At 40.5% G+C, this 16,409-nt stretch overlaps 1 protein-coding gene across 1 annotated transcript in view; it reads left to right on the forward strand.

Moving 5' to 3' along the window:
• LOC308355024 (uncharacterized protein) overlaps positions 1-16,409 on the forward strand; it is a gene marked incomplete at its 5' end in the record, with an annotated part of 219,800 nt that overhangs the window by 105,710 nt on the left and 97,681 nt on the right. The window contains one exon of the mRNA XM_080822937.1: positions 12,060-12,098. Within this exon, the coding sequence (XP_080679063.1) occupies positions 12,060-12,098 (39 nt within the window). The remainder of the gene's footprint in view (positions 1-12,059; positions 12,099-16,409) is intronic.

The following is a 16,409-nucleotide window of genomic DNA, read 5'->3' on the forward strand; positions in this document are numbered from 1 at the left end:
AGATTCGGAAACCCCAGGACCACCTTCACTTCTGACGCCAACTGCAAGTTTGGGTTCCCAAGATCCCCCTCAGGTTTGGTAAGCCACTAGAAAGACTCCCGGCACTGCGAAAGCTGCGGGGATTTGTTACTGTGACAGGATGCAGATTCGGATCAGCCAAGTGAGGAGGCGCACGGGTCAGGGCCCAGGAGAGTTCCCAGTGCCCGGCTCTGCCATCCCCCACGCAGTCCTGCGTCCTGTGGCCGCACACACTTCTTCTAGTCACAGTGTCTGAGAACACACACATAACGCTGCGGACTGGAGAGCCCACTGAGCCTTGGCGTCTGGAGTTTTCACTGAGGCAAACTGGGTTGGCTACACAGACGTTGTTGAGTGCTTGTGTGGTGTACCTCAGCCTCCAGTCTTTCCTGGGGTGGAGCTGGTAGCACGTGGCCGCAGGCAGCCACCACAGATCACATCATTAGTCTAGCATGTGTGGAACAGCCCAGAGCCCCAAGGTCAACAAAGACACTTAGCAGGCAGACTATTCCAAGGGTTTCATGGCTGGCCACTTCCCAGGAGCAAGGGCAAAGGCTCGACCACTTTCTAGGAAAGGTTAATCCTTTACTGCAGAGCTGCCTTGTCTCTGTCTCTCCAACCCACCTAACATCCACTTGCCAGGTAAGTATTTCTAACGAACCGTCTTAGCCATGTCACTTTCTTCTCAATAATCTCTGTATATTATTACACTTTGTCTCTATGTTCCAGAGTTTACAGGTGGTCTTGATTATAAATACTTTTTTTTTTTTTTTTGGCCCCATAAACCAGTAAAATATCAAAGTGGTCCCAAATTATATAATCAGCCTATGTTTTCCTAACTGGTCTTTACCCCTGCTGTCTTCTCAACCTGCAGTGCCCTTGCCCGTTCAAAATCTTTGTGGTCTCATTCGTGTGCCCCACTATCATAAAGCCTTAATTGCCTAAAATAGATTTATTTGATTCTTCTTTGGATCTCTTTCCTTGTACATCTCCATGACACTTGCTATGATCTGCCTTGCATTGAAGTTATTTTTGTACCTGTCTTATTTTCTCTTTTAGACAGGAAGCTCCTTCAGTGTAAAGATTGTGCCTTATTCCTCTTCATGTTCCCTGTAGAGGCCAAGATAATGCCTGGAAACCTAGAAGGGACAGAATATGTGCAGAATTTAATTCCTGTCTTTTGGAGAAGATCCACCAAACATTTAACGGCATAAGAACAAACTCCTTAAAATGATGGCTTCTTCACTGCACTTAAGTGCTGAAGGAATGCTGTGGATAATACGCCCTCTTGGACTCCATCTTGGGCAGGGCTGTTTAGGGAGCCCCTTTTGAGGATTTAGCTGTGTTTTTAAAGGATTGAATTCACATGAGTACAAAACCACTAACACTGAGTTCTTTGGTCAATCTGCAGCATTTGGCACTATGGGTTTGGAGACTCTGCCCTAAAGGATCTGATGGGATCTTGCTCCCAGTGTGAAAAATGTATAGAATTCATTTAACTACTTCTGTCTCCCATATTTAACCCTCTATCACCCCCAGCTATGACTTCAGTATGCCTTATGCTGAGAGAGACAACTCTTTTAATAGATTGATTCATATAATGAGTATTTATACTGATTCAGCATATACTTAATAAACACGTATCTATTAGACACTGTGCCAGGTGTTCCAGATACAGTGGTAACAAGATGGAAATAGCTAGCCCTTGTCCTCATTTTCTCCCTTAGAAGAGATTTTAAGGGCACCTGAGAGGCTTAAGCAACTGCCCTCGGCTCAGGTCTTGATCCTGGGGTCCTGGGATCAAGTCACGCATCGGGCTCCCCCTCCTCTGCGGAGAGCCTGCTTCTCCCTCTCTCTCTGCCTGCCACTCCCCCTGCGTGTGCTCTCTCTCTCTCTGTTAAATAAATAAATAAAATCTTTAAAAAATGATTTTAAAAACTAAGGCTCATTTTCTGGTAGTTCAGTTAACTTTCGACTCACTAATTTCCTTAACAGGTCTGTGAAACAGGAATGCTAAATGGATAATATCTGCAGTAGCTAATATTAACTGAGCACTTACTATGTACTAAGCACTCTATATATTTATTACCTCAGTCCTTACAACCTGTTGGGTAGCTACCTAATTATTGTTACATTATAGATGAGGAAGCTGAGACTTGCCTGCTTTAGAACTTGTACTTTGTGCCCCTGTTTGATGGACTACCACTAGGTAGGGTAAGCTCTGCTACCTTCAGCGGCAGTTCACCATGATCCTGCGTTGTTATTCTAGCCCAGTGATCAAACATAGCTCTTGTCTGTGTTAAAAATCTCACTTCGATTTGTTACTGGATGATCAGCTGAATGAATGGATCAAGACTGTTAACTCTCTGTAACAGTAATACTTATCTTTGTTCTTTTTTTTTTTTTTTTTTATTTGACAGAGATTACAAGTAGGCAGAGAGGCAGGCAGAGAGAGAGAGGAGGAAGCAGGCTCCCTGCTGAGCAGAAAGCCCGATGTGGGGCTCGATCCCAGGACCCTGGGATCATGACCTGAGCCGAAGGCAGAGGCTTTAACCCACTGAGCCACCCAGGCGCCCTTTATCTTTGTTCTTTATGGAGCCTTATTATATTGCCTGAATATCATCTTGGGAAAAAAAGGAATAGATGATATTAGAAATTTTTAAAAATAGCTACAAGTTACAAAGAATAATTGTGCCACTTGGAATTTTCTGGTAGTTCATGATAAGTATGTTAGTTGAGCTAAGTTTGACAAGTGGACTAAGAATTTTCTCAGCAAGTTGGTTGTTGACATGAAGCTTCTCAAACCTGCAGTGAATCACATGACTGCAGAAAGGTCTGGAAGGCTGGCTCGTCAGTGGTGAATTGTTGCACTGTTCTCTAAGGCAGTAATATTGTGAATGTTGAGCACTGCAGTTTATTCATTCAAGTATATTTGAAATAATATATTTGGAGACCTATACTTTCTGAGCTTTATAAAAGACTTATTTCTTGAAAGAAATGTCCAATTGAGGACAAAACAATCTGGAATTGTAATTATCTTATTTTATTTTATTTTATTTTATTTATTTATTTGACAGACAGAGATCACAAAGTAGGCAGAGAGGCAGGCAGAGAGAGAAGGAGGGGAAGGAGGGGAAGCTCTCTGCTGAGCAGAGAGCCTGACACGGGACTTGATCCCAGCACCCTAGAATCATGATCTGAGCTGAAGGCAGAGGCTTTAATCCACTGAGCCATCCAGGTGCCCCTGGAATTGTAATTATCTTAATGAATGAGTGCAACAGTATTACTTTAAAAAAATGTCTTACTATTCTAGCCCCTCTCCCCCAAAGGTCTTTAAAGTGCTACAAACCATAGGCGCTTCTTTTGAACATATTGGCAGGTGCATTTGTGAATGTAAGTGAACACACTGCATTGTGTTGCCTTGCAGAGTTGAAATGGAGAAATATTTGCTCATACTGCTTTTTTTCTATTTTAACCAGTGTTATTTCAGTAGAGTAGATGGGGGGCAGGTTGATAGAATGGCTAAGTGTAGGGCTCTGAAGACAAAACTGGGTTTGAGTGTTACCTTTGCTCGTGTTAGCTGTGGAATGTTGGGCATTTGAATCTCTCCGAGTGTCAGATTCTTCATCAGGAAAGTTGGTTAAATAATAATTCCTACCTCACATTATTTAGTGGAATAAACGTATTTTGTGCTGGGTGTGTGTAGTAGATGCCCTCTAGCTCTAAAAGGCTAATTACTGTTTTATTTATTTTTATTGGAGAAAGTATCAGTTTTCTTTCTTTGTACTTATTAAAAAAGTCACCACTGTATAAAACAGTAAGTGGTCTGGGTAATTAGTATTGTTGCTAAATACAAAAGGGCCACAACAAGGAAGAACTAAATATAACACAGACGGTGGTCTCTGAACAGGCTTGTTTTCAAGATGCTGAACTTGATTCTAGCAGTCACCATATAAGAGTTTTGCATTCACACCGAGTTCTTAGTAGCAAATGAAAATTTTTTGGAAACCACAAGTTACTGATAGTCTGCGGATTATGGAGCCACACAATCGGGATTCAAATCTAAGCTCTGTTACGTATCTACAAAATGACTTTGGGCAAATTCCTTACTTTCTCTCTTGGTTTCCTTGGTAAAATGAAGATAGTAAAAGCACCTATCTCATAGGTTGTTAGGTGAGGACAAAATGAGATGATACTTGTAAAGACTATAGAATAGTATTTGGCACATAGTAAGAACTATATAAGGATTAACTCTTCTTATTTGGTGTTGATGGTACTAACATAGCTAAACTTGATTTTCATACAACCATAATGTTGGATATGCATTTTATTTTATTTCATTTTTTTTTTTTTAAGTAGTCTCCACATCCAGCATGGAGCCCAATATGGGGCTTGAGCTCATGACTCTGAGATCAAGACCTGAGCTGAGATCAAAAGTCAGATGCTTATCTGACTGAGCCACCCAGGTGCCCCTGGGTATGCATTTTAAATGATGGATGGACTAATTATTATTGCAGACACTGACTAGCTAGATGTATACATCAGAAATATGTTAGACATGGAGAAGTCAGAAATTCAAGATCTCCTTGGAAAGAGTCATTATTTAAAAGAAATGATAAGATTATATGTAGTTATTGTAAACAATCTTTTTTTTTCTTTTTAGCATTTGTAGCAATATAATAACCTCCAATCCTGCTTTTATAAACTCAGACATGATTTGACCTATATTTTCTTGATTGTTACCTCAAGAGAATATTCAGTCAAGGAACAAGGAAGAGTTGTATAAGACAGTCTCAAAGTGATTACCATGAACTTCACAATAGTCTTTTTTTTTTTTTTTAAGATTTTATTTCTTTATTTGACAGAGAGAGAGAGATCACAAGTAGGCAGAGCAGCAGGCAGAGAGAGAGGGAGAAGCAGGCTCCCTGCTGAGCAGAGAGCCCCATGCGGGGCTCGATCCCAGGACCCTGGCATCATGACCTGAGCCGAAGACAGAGGCTTAACCCACTGAGCCACCCAAGTGCCCCCACAATAGTCTTTTGGGGAACAGTTGCTGAGAAGCGAATCATGATTGCCCTAATAGAAATGATGAAAGTTTAGTAACCAAGGGTTCTAGAGACTGTCAGTTTCAGGAAACAGGGAGAATTTTGGATTTAACAACAGAAATCCTTGTTTTGAATCTTATTGCTATGACTTATGAACATATAACTCAGGGTAATTCACTTATGTTTTGCTCATTAGTTTCTTCTTTTACAAAATAACAATGACAATCTCTACCTCTCCCCCCAGCTCATGCTCTCTCTCATGCTCTCTTCTGCCCCCCCATCTCAAATAAATAAAATCTTTAAAAAAAACCCCGAACACAAATGACTGGTTTGAAGACTGACTATATTATAGGGTGGTAGCATTGTTGCAGAGGAAGATAAAAATGGAACCAGACAACTTGGGCTTGCATTCAGGGCCCATGTGTTGGCTGTATGACTTTGGGTAGCTCATGTTACCTCTTAAAAATTCATTTTCCTCCAGGCGCCTGGGTGGCTCAGTTGGTTAAGCAGCTGCCTTTGGCTCAGGTCACGATCCCAAGGTCTTACAGTCAAGCCCTGAGTCAGGGTCCCTGCTCAGCAGAGAGTCTGCTTCGCCTTCTCCCTCTGCTTACCACTCCCCTTGCTTGTGCTGTGTCTCTCTGTCAAATAAGTAAATAAATAAAATCTTTTAGAAAAATTCATTTTCCTCTGTGGGATGGAAATAAAAATAATGTCAAAAAACAGTATCGTAAGGACTTCAGTACTATAAAGTCTTCAGTATTATAAAGACTGGTTTAAACCCATGACCAACATCAAATTCAATGATGAGACTCTAGAATCTTTAGTATTTTAATCCATTAAAAGGCAAGGATATCTACGTTTGTCCTTACTTTTAAACATTGTTTTGGAAGTTTTGGCCTGTGTAATAGCGTGTGCCAAAAAGCAAGTGAGAGAGAGATGATTGTGGAAAGGTAAGACCATCCTAAGAATAACTGAAATGAAGATTGATGTGGTCCTATGTGAAAACAGACCAGGTGGGAAGAGCCAGGGCGATTTTAATAAAGTAGTTGGAGATGCTTTTCCTACCGAATGTTATGTGTACTATCAAATTTACCCTGTGAGCACAAGAACGGACAGATGGTAAGAGGAAGACAGACAGACAGCCCTGAATCTGGTGTCCAGCCACTGACTTACTGAGCTGGAATGCTGTAGTGGGCACTAAACTAAGTGTTTTTGGTAAATTATCAAGTTTAATCCTTACCACAAAACTGTAAGATGGGTATTATGATACCCCTTTTACAAACAAGGAACTAAGGTTTAGAGTAGTTAAAAAATAACTGACCCAGGGGTGCCTGGGTGGCTCAGTTGGTTAAGCGTCTGCCTTCTGCTCCGGTCATGATCCCAGGGTCCTGGGATAGAGCCCCACATCGGGCTCTCTGCTCAGCAGGGAGCCTGCTTCCCTCCCCACCCCTGCCTTTCTGCTACTTGTGATCTCTGTCTCTCTCTGTCAAATGAATACATAAAATCTTTAAAAAACAAACCAAAAAAACAAAGCAAAAAAAAAAAAAAAACAAAAAACCAACTGACCCAGGTGCCAAAGCTGACATTAGAGCAAAGATTATACCTCAAAGCAATTGCCTTCAAAGTGAATATTACACAAATGAGCCATGAAGGAGTGTATGATTTTTACTAGTGGTGCTGGAGAAAAGGCTGAGGGAGGGGGTTGTCAGAAATCACATTAAGTACTCATCTTACCATACCTCCAAAAATTGTACATGGATCAAGAGGGTAAAAGCTGGTGAGTGGGGGGCTGAAGGGCAAGTAAAGGAAATAGAAATAGCTATTTAATTGCAGTTGGACTGAGGAAGGACTTTCTAGGCATAGAAACCTTGGAAGAAACCACAGAAGAAATGATTGATAAGTTTGCATAAAATTTAAACTTCTGTGCATCAAAAGCTAGTATAAGCCAAACCTGAATGCAAATAAGACTAGGAAGGCAAATGAAAATATACAACTAAGATACACAAATGATTAATATCTTTATTGTGCAAGGAGCTCTTACAAATCAATAAAAAAACCCGCAAATGTCCTAACTAAAAACGGTCAAAGGCAATAAATAGGAGAATTACCATAAATTTTTTTAAATTGCTCAGAGGCACTAATAAGAAAAAATACCTAAAAGTAAAAGTAGATACCATTTTCACTGTGAAGTAAAGAGTATTTTATGAAATTGTTAAGATACATTTGAGAAATAGGGCCTGAGATACACAGCTAATTGTCTTTTTGGTAGGCAGTCTGTAGACATATTTCAGAAATATTGCAGGTTTGGTTCCAGATCACCGCAATAAAGTAAATATTGCAGTGAAACAAATCATATTAATTTTTTGCTTTCCCAGTACATATAAAAGTTATGTTTACCCAATACTGCACTATATTAGGTGTATAGTAGCATTATGTTAAATAATATACATACCTTAATTAAAAATCACTTTATTGCTAAACATGCTAACCGTCATCTGAGTTTTCCGTGAGTCGTAATCTTTTTTGCTGATGGAGGGTCTTGCCTCGTGGTTACGGCTGCTGGTCAGGGTGGTGGCTGCTGAAGGGTGGGGTGACTGTGGCAATTTCTTAAAATAAGACGACAGTGAAGTGTGCTGCATTGATTGACTCTTCCTTTCACGAACAATTTCTCTGTAGCTGTGATGCTGTTTGACAGCATTTTAACCACAGTAGAACTTCTTTCAGAATTGGATTCTGTCCTTTCTGGCACTGTCCCTGCTTTATCAACTAAATACATAGCATTCTCAGTCCTGTGTTGACATTTCAGCCATCGTCATAGCATCTCCAGCAGGAATGGATTCCATCTCAAGAAACCACTTTCTTGGGGCGCCTGGGTGGCTCAGTGGGTTAAAGCCTCTGCCTTCGGCTCAGGTCATGATTCCAGGGTCCTGGGATCGAGTCCCGCATCAGGCTCTCTGCTCAGCAGGGAGCCTGCTTCCTCCTCTCTCTCTGCCTGCCTCTCTGCCTACTTGTGATCTCTGTCTGTCAAATAAATAAATAAAATCTTTAAAAAAAAAAAAAAAAAAGAAACCACTTTCTTTGCTCATCCGTAAGAAGCAACTCATCCTTGTAAGTTTGGTCATGGTGGGAACAGCCAAGGTGATTTTGATGAAGTAATTGGAGATACTTTTCCTACTGAATGTTATGTGTACTATCAGATTTACCCTGTGAGCACAAGAACGGACAGATGGTAAGAGGAAGACAGACAGACGGTCCTGAATCTGGTGTCTAGCCACTGACTTATTGAGCAGCCCTGCCGTCCCATCTCCAGACCACATCTAATTCTGGTTCTCTTGCTATTTCCACCACACCTGTAGTTTCTTCCTCCACGGAAGTATGGAACCCCTGGAAGTCATCTGTGAGGGTTGGAATCTACTTCTACCAAACTCCTGTGGATGTTGATGTTTTGACCTCTTCCCATGGATTGTGAATACTTTGAATGACATCTAGAGTGGGGAGTCTTTTCCGGACAGTTTTGCACTGATTTTGCCCAGACCCATCAGAGGAATCCCCATCTATGGCCCCAATAGCCTTATGAAATATTTTTCTTTTTTTAAAGATGTCATTTATTTATTTTTGAGAGAGAGTGAGCGAGTGTGTGCATGACTGGGGGGAGGGGCAGCAGGAGAGGGAGAGGCAGGCTCCCTGCTGAGCAAGGAGCCCCATGCAGGGCTCAATCTCAGGACCCTGGGATCCTGACCTGAGCCGAAGGCAGACACTTCACTGACTGAGCCACGCTGGCACCCCATGAAATAAATTTCTTAAATAGTAAGACTTGAAAACCAGAATTATTCTTCGATCCATAGACTGCAGAATGGATGCTGTGTTAGGCGCCAGAAAACATTAATCTCGTTATGCATCTCATCAGAGCTCTTGGGTGACCAGGTACATTGTCAATGAGCACTAATATTTTGAAAGGAATCTCTTTTCTGAGCAGTAGGTCTCAGCAGTGGGCTTGAAATATTCAGTAAACCGTGCTGTAAACAAACGTGCTGTCCTCCAGGCTTTGTTCACTTTCAGAGCCTATGCAGAGAAGACTGAGTGTAATTCTTAAGGGCCCTAGGATTTGCAGAATGAAGGGCCAGTGAGCGTTGGTTTCAGCTTGAAGTCACCAGCTGTGTTAGGCTCTAACAGGAGAGTCCGCCTGTTCTCGGGGCTTTGAAGCCAGGCATTGCCTTCTGCGTAGCTAAGGAAGTCCTAGATGACCTCTTCCTCCACTAGAAGGCTGTTTGTCTGCCGTGCCAATCTGTTGTGGAGTGTGGCCACCTGCATTGTTGTCTTAGCAAGATCTCCCGGATACCTTGCTACGGCTTCTGTATCACCACCTGCTGCTTCCCCTTGGGCTTGTATGTTCTGGAGACGGCTTGTTCCCTTAAAGCTCAGGAACCAACCTCTGCCGGCTTCAGACTTTTCTTGGGCAGCTTCCTCACCTCCCTCAGCCTTCATGGAACCAGAGAGAGTCAGGGCCTTGCTCTGGATCAGGCTTTGGTTTAAGGGGATGTTTTGACTGGTTTGATCTATCAGACCACTCAGACTTTCTCCGTATCAGCAGTAACTCTGTTTCTCTTTCTTATCATCCATGTGTTCACTGGAGTAATACTTTAAATTTCCTTCAAGAACTTTCCCTTTGCATTCACAATGTGCTACAGGAAGCCTAGTTTTAAGCCCATTTCGGCTTTTGACATGGCTTTCTGGCTAACCTCTTGTCATTTCTTGGTTTGGATTTAAAGTGAGAGGCCTGTGATTCTTCCTTTCACTTGAACAGTTAGGGGAATTTTAGGGTTATTAATTGTCATGATATCAGTATTGTTGGAACTTAAAGGAGTAGGGAGGCTTGAGGAGAGGGGGAGGGATGGAGGCACTGGGGGTCAGGGGAGGCTGGTTCGTGGAGCAGTCAGAACACGTACAACATTTCTCAATTAGGTTACTGTCTTCTGTTGGGCAGACTTCACAGTGCCCCCAAATTACTGATCACAAATCACTATGGCAAATATAATAATAATAATGAAAAAGTTTGAAATATTATAAGAATTATAAAAGTGTGATGCCAAGTCCCAAATGGGCAAATGCTTTTGGAAGCATGTTGGAAAAATGTTGCCAAAAGACTTGCTCATGGCAGGTTGCCACAAACCTTCAACTTGTAAACAAACAAAACAAAAAAACCAAAAACACAACAACAACAAAAAACAGTATCTGCAAGACACAGTAAACTAAAGTGTGCCAGTATTGATTTTTGTTCTTTTGGTGGGCAAACTATGGACAAATTCCATGGAAAAAGCTTATGCCGTTTCTTTAGAAATTCCATTTTGGTGAATTTCACTTAAGGAAACTAGCAAATACAATAAGATTTTTGTGCAAGGATATTATTGCAATGTTAAATGGACTAGATAAATAGAAAAACGGCACACTTTAAATAAATATCAAGAAATGTTTGAACAAATGGTGTCATGCAAATGTGAAGATTATGATGTAACTGTGAGGATTGTGTTTTCGAAGACTCTCTGAGGTAAAAATGTTTCACTGTTAAGCGAATTTGTGTATAATCCTAATCTTGTTTAAAAGGCCCTGTGCGGGGCGCCTGGGTGGCTCAGTGGGTTAAAGCTGCTGCCTTCGGCTCAGGTCATGATTCCAGCGTCCTGGGATCGAGCCCCGCATCGGGCTCTCTGCTCAGCAGGGAGCCTGCTTCCTCCTCTCTCTCTCTCTGCCTGCCTCTCTGCCTACTTGTGATCTGTCTGTCAAATAAATAAATAAAAAAATCTTTAAAAAAAAAAAATAAATAAAAGGCCCTGTGCATATGTCTGTGTATATTTAAAGGGAACGCAAAAGATGTCAGTTCTGTGCTAGGGTGGTGTGATCATGATTGGTTTTTATTTTCTGTATTTTGTGTATTTTCTATAATAAATGCATATTGCTTTTATGATTATAAAAAGTTATTGGAGTCGCTGTTTTAGAAGTTGTGAAGATTAAATATGAAAATATGGCTGGGAATAAAGTAAGGTTTTAGAAATGTGAATTTCCCACTTTCCTTTATTGGAACCTCAGGAATGTTAGATTTTAGGTTTAATTCTTTATGATTTGATTTGAATTTTAAAAAATTGGTAAGACTAACTCTTGTGACATCAATTTGTGTAGCTTTTGGTAGCATTAACTGATATGCAAGCCTCATTATAGCTAAAGGTACAAAGTACAATGTTCCTTTCCTCACATTCTATATATTTAATCTTTGATACCAGTTGGAATAATTTGCATCTTGCACATGTTACTGTATCCTAACAGGAAATGAGCTAAATGCATTTTCTCCTGACAGAAATGAAGTTAGCAATTTGTACAAGCAAAACGTCAGCCTTGTGCTTGGTCTTGGCGTGCCTGCCCTCAGAGTAGGTCTGTAGATTTCTCTTTTGAGGCTGGAAGAGTTTGAGAGGAACCATGTCATCTCTTGTAGAATCTGGCGTTTGGCTTTTATCTGCTTTGTTATTCTGGCCTTTGGTAAACAATATTTGGGAAATGAAGTTTGAGAGAGAACATTGGTTTCTCATAATAGCTGTGAAGAGAAATGGTAGGAGAAAGTGTTTTTCCTGTGCCAACATTTTCACACAGGAAAGACTGTTTTCACAGTATATTTGTTACCCCATTGAAATTGTATCTCATGGGCATATTCCTTTCCAGTTCAGGTTCACACTTTTTATGTATTTGACACAACTTTATTTTTAAAAAATTTATTCAGATTATTGGTGCCCTTAACTCGGTGTGCTTTTCTTTATGGCGTTAGTTGTATGAACATTTCCCGCATGTTCCTTTGTTCTCTATGCCCCATTATATTTCCTTTGTTTTACTTTGTGTCCCTTTTAAGGCACTTCCTGAGTTTTTAAGTCCATTCATAATAATCATTTGTAAACTGTTGTCACAGTAAATATGAAATTCTTTCATGTTTGCTGAAATTCATTTCTTTGTTTCTAGGGTGACTATGGATTCCACTATTCACGGAGCTCCAGAAAGGTAAAAAAAATTAATGCTGAAGACCATATATCTACATCTATATCTATATCTATATCTATAGATATCTATATATCTATATATTTTTTTTGGTTTTCCTTCTTTGTTATAATTATAAACATGGACTTAATTATTTATATATCAGATGCTATTTTTTAACCTTTTAAAAATTTAAATTAGAGAACATTTTGAAAGCTTTTATGGTTTTGCCTCGTGGGGCCACCTGGTCGCCTGGCCGCGTGCTGATGGTAGAATGGTACCTTGGGGGTGTTAATTGTGTGCCACATCTGGTCCTCAGCTGTGCAGTTGGAGATTTGCGTTTATGGCATCCAAGAGTGACCCTGTCCCCTAGAGACTGATGCAACATCACTTTCTCCATTTATAATGCCATGAAAACCAAATGCTTGGCTCAGTTCTGTAGCACATTCTCTGTCTGAAAAGCCTGAGTGGATGTTTAATTATGATCAAATGCTTCTTGATCTGGAATTAGGAGAACCTGTTTGATGATTATAATAGTGAAAGTCTTTTAGCTGTAATAACCCAGTGCCTCCATCTGACCTTGAGGGTTGCTCTGCTCTGTGGGCCCCGCAGGCTGCCTTTCCTCTTTCCTCTGTACGATGATGGGTAAATGCTACAACTCTCTCCCTGTCCCCTTCCCATCTTCCTGGAGTTCCCAGCCCTCATCTTTCCATATGCTTAATAGCCACTGTCTTCCAGCTCTTAATCTGGGAAGTATCTGTTCTTTGCAATAGCCAGGCTGAAGGAAGGTTTAGGATAGGCTGCATTTGAACGTCAACCCTACTTGGTTCCATGCTGTTGGGCAGTATACGGCATCACCCTATGCTTCGATTTCCTCACCTGAAAATAGGTTAGTAATGGCACCTCTCTCATAGGTTTGTGGGGAGAGAAAACATTTTACTTGGTGACATAATAAGAGCTCGAAAAAAGGCCAAATGAGGGGCACCTGGGTGGCTCAGTCAGTTACGCGACTGCCTTTGGATCAGGTCATTATCCCAAGGGTCCTGGGATCGGCCCCACTTTGGGCTCCCTGCTCAGCAGGGAGCCTGCTTCTCCCTCTCTCTCTGCCTGCCACTCTGCCTACTTGTGCTCTCTCTCTCTGTCAAATAAATAAATAAAATTTGAAAAAAAAAATAAAAGTACTTTAAAAAAAAAGGTCAAATGATACAGTTCATGTTATTACGGCTTATGGTGCAAAAGGTGACTTTTGCACTCTTATGGATAGATTTTATTAGGTTGGATTATGCATAATTGCCATTTGGAATGTCAGAAATTGTCTAATACCAGCTACTTCATGTGGCTAAACCATTAACTTATAACTTTCTCCCATCTATGGAATCCTTAGTTATTTTACTGTTTTAACACATATCATTACCCTCATCCTTTGAAATGCAGATATACTTGAATCATCTTCCTTAAATGATGGGTTTTTTTTGTTGTTATGCAGTGAAATCGTAGGATAATACTGATTTTTTGTCACGAACTACTCATAAAAATGATAATGTAGTCTTTTGAGATTTTCACATTGGTTTGGTAGGCGTTTCTCATCATATCATCAGCTCAGCAGGATTTTGTAATGTTGCCGGTAAGTGTTATTTGTGTCACTGGTAATAAATGAAAACAAAATTCACTGGAATCCTATTGATAATTCCTTCTTACCCATGTGTATTATGTCTCACCTCTTAAAGAAAGTTTTTATTTTTCAGGTATATTTTCTTTTCCAATAATTTTGAGGGGCAAAATTATGACTACCTTTGTTTTCTAAAGTTAAAAAATAGAATCATATGTTGAATAATAGGACCAAGATTTAGTTAGTAATCTAGTTAGTTGAGCAGAGGTCTTCATAATTTCAAAGCTAAGATGGGATTTTTCTAGCTCTCACCCAAAATTCTCAATTTATATAGTTGGGTAAATAAAAATCTTAAGAGGGGCGCCTGGGTGGCTCAGTGGGTTAAGCCTCTGCCTTCGGCTCAGGTCATGATCCCAGAGTCCTGGGATCGAGTCCCGCATCGGGCTCTCTGCTCAGTGGGGGGAGCCTACTTCTCTCTCTCTCTCTCTGCTGGCCTCTCTGCCTACTTGTGATCTCTGTCTGTCAAATAAATAAAATCTTAAACAAAATTAAAAAAAAAAACCTTAAGAGGCTGTCTGAAATAATAATGGCAGAATCAAAACAAAAATGGGTATCTTTTAGTTTCCCCCTTTCCTATTATATTTCTGGTATTCAGTGGTTGCTCAAAAGCATTATCTAATCATGTTTTAGAATTTTAATTCCAAGATAGTTAATAATTGATGCCATTTTTAGAATGAATGAAACATGAATTTCACCAGGACTCTGATGAAGAACAAAAATACATGTCATCATATTTCAACATTGAAATATTTTAGTTTTTTTTTTTGAACCTTATACGAGAACGAAACAACCATTCATGTGTAGATTTAGGACTTTCTTATTCTGTCTTACTTATCTATTTGTGCACAAACCAACCTCCTTTACCAAGCCTTTAGCCATTTAAACACCTTCCGGAATGTGTTTATGCTACCTTCTCTAGCAGTGTTTTATATGTAGTTTAAATACTGCCTTTACTGAAGTTTTGACTGTACCATGACATCAGAAGACTTGAGGCATTGGCATTGCCAGGCTGAAATGATTTCCCTAAAGGCTCCAACGCCACAGGAATTCAGTTAGGTGAGTGAGTAAAACTGACTGGAGGCAAAAAGAGCCTGGGAGTTGTTGCATTTTTCTTACCCAAAATGAAAGGTTTCTTCTGCTTTACATTTTTGGTATCTTGGGAGTGCCTCATGGCCTCTTTTCAGTTTTTGTATAACCTCAACTGCCTTGGCTCTTTGGAACCCTCACTGGCTCATCAGCCCAGTTTGCCTCCTTTCTCTCCTGTCACAGTTTCAAAGAACATACCAGAAGTCAGAGATCTGAACTTTAAAGAGGTCCCTCGCTGCTTGGCACCCACGCTAGCATCTCCATCTCCAGTCACTTACTGGTCCAACCCCCTTTGCCAGCAAGGGGATGTCTGGGGCCTTAAGAGGGAACACAGAATCCTTCCGAATTTTTGTGTTTGAATCCTCTCACCCACTTAAAATATTGAAGATATTCAAGATTGAGGAGCTATGACTTCATCACGCACCAGTTGAAGGGGTGGCTTGGAAGAATTCTGAGTTTAATGAGAAGATCATCAGTACAAGTGAAAGGAAACCCTTTTATTAATTCTGGTATCCAATTCTTTCTTTGTTTTCCCCCCACCGCTTTGATTATGTGTTTTTTATAGAATGTGAATTGAATGGGCAGCATTTAAAGAAACCAAGGTCACTTTTTCAATATTGTACACTGAAGACTTGCCTAGACAAGCCTTTGATTTAGATGTTTGTAAATGTGACTTGACATCTGGAGATAGGTGTGCTGTCAGAATGTTCGATTTACTTCATAGAAGAGCTGAAGGAAAGCATGAGCCTCTCTGATAGAATTCTTTTGTCTTTGAACTCTGGAATATGAGTAATCAGGAACAATGCCGCATTGTGTCAGGCAAAGTCTGAATCCCAATGACACAATTCTAAGAACTCTTAGAATTGACTCATGCCCAGTTTAAGGGTGTGGGTTACCAAGAGGCTGACTAAAAATACTTGGATGTTTGCTGTGGCTTGCCAAAGTTTGTTTTCTTTCTGCCTTCAGAATAAATCAGTGCTGCCACAGTGCAGGCATGATGCTGCCCTGAAGGTCTTTACGTGGGGAGACTGGCTTATATCAGGGTCAGATGTGAGAGTGTGCTCGCCTCATCGTCTGTCGCTTCCCTTAGCCTCAGGACTGATCTGACAACGCAGACACGCTTTCCTCTCTGCTCCCTCAAGTGGGCCGCTTCTAGAAGGCATGTGGTCTGTAGGAAGAGAAGACTCCCATTTTCATTTGGGAATCTCAGTCCTTAAACACGTTTTCTTGGCATTCAAGGAAGACATGCTTGCTTTAATTTCTGTTCTAAAGGAAATAATGTTATTGCGGGCCCTTTAAAACGTGTGTTAGGAATGCAAGTAAGAGCATGTGAGACAGTTGGGGGGTGTGGATCGGGAGGATTAAAAAATATCACTTACTCAGAATATTTAGGGAAGTATACAGTTTCCGTATATTAGAAATCATCTTACGATGACAAGTTATTGGGTCACTGATGTATAGTTGTCACATACAAGTAGCACCCAGTTTAAACCCACGAGCTTAGAATCCTGGCTCAGCAGAGCAAAAGATTCATAACCAAATATTGTGAATGTCATGCTCTCAGAAAATGCTACTCTTGT

This window comes from Martes martes (assembly GCF_963455335.1).
Source record: "Martes martes genome assembly, chromosome: 14".
NCBI lineage: Eukaryota > Metazoa > Chordata > Mammalia > Carnivora > Mustelidae > Martes > Martes martes.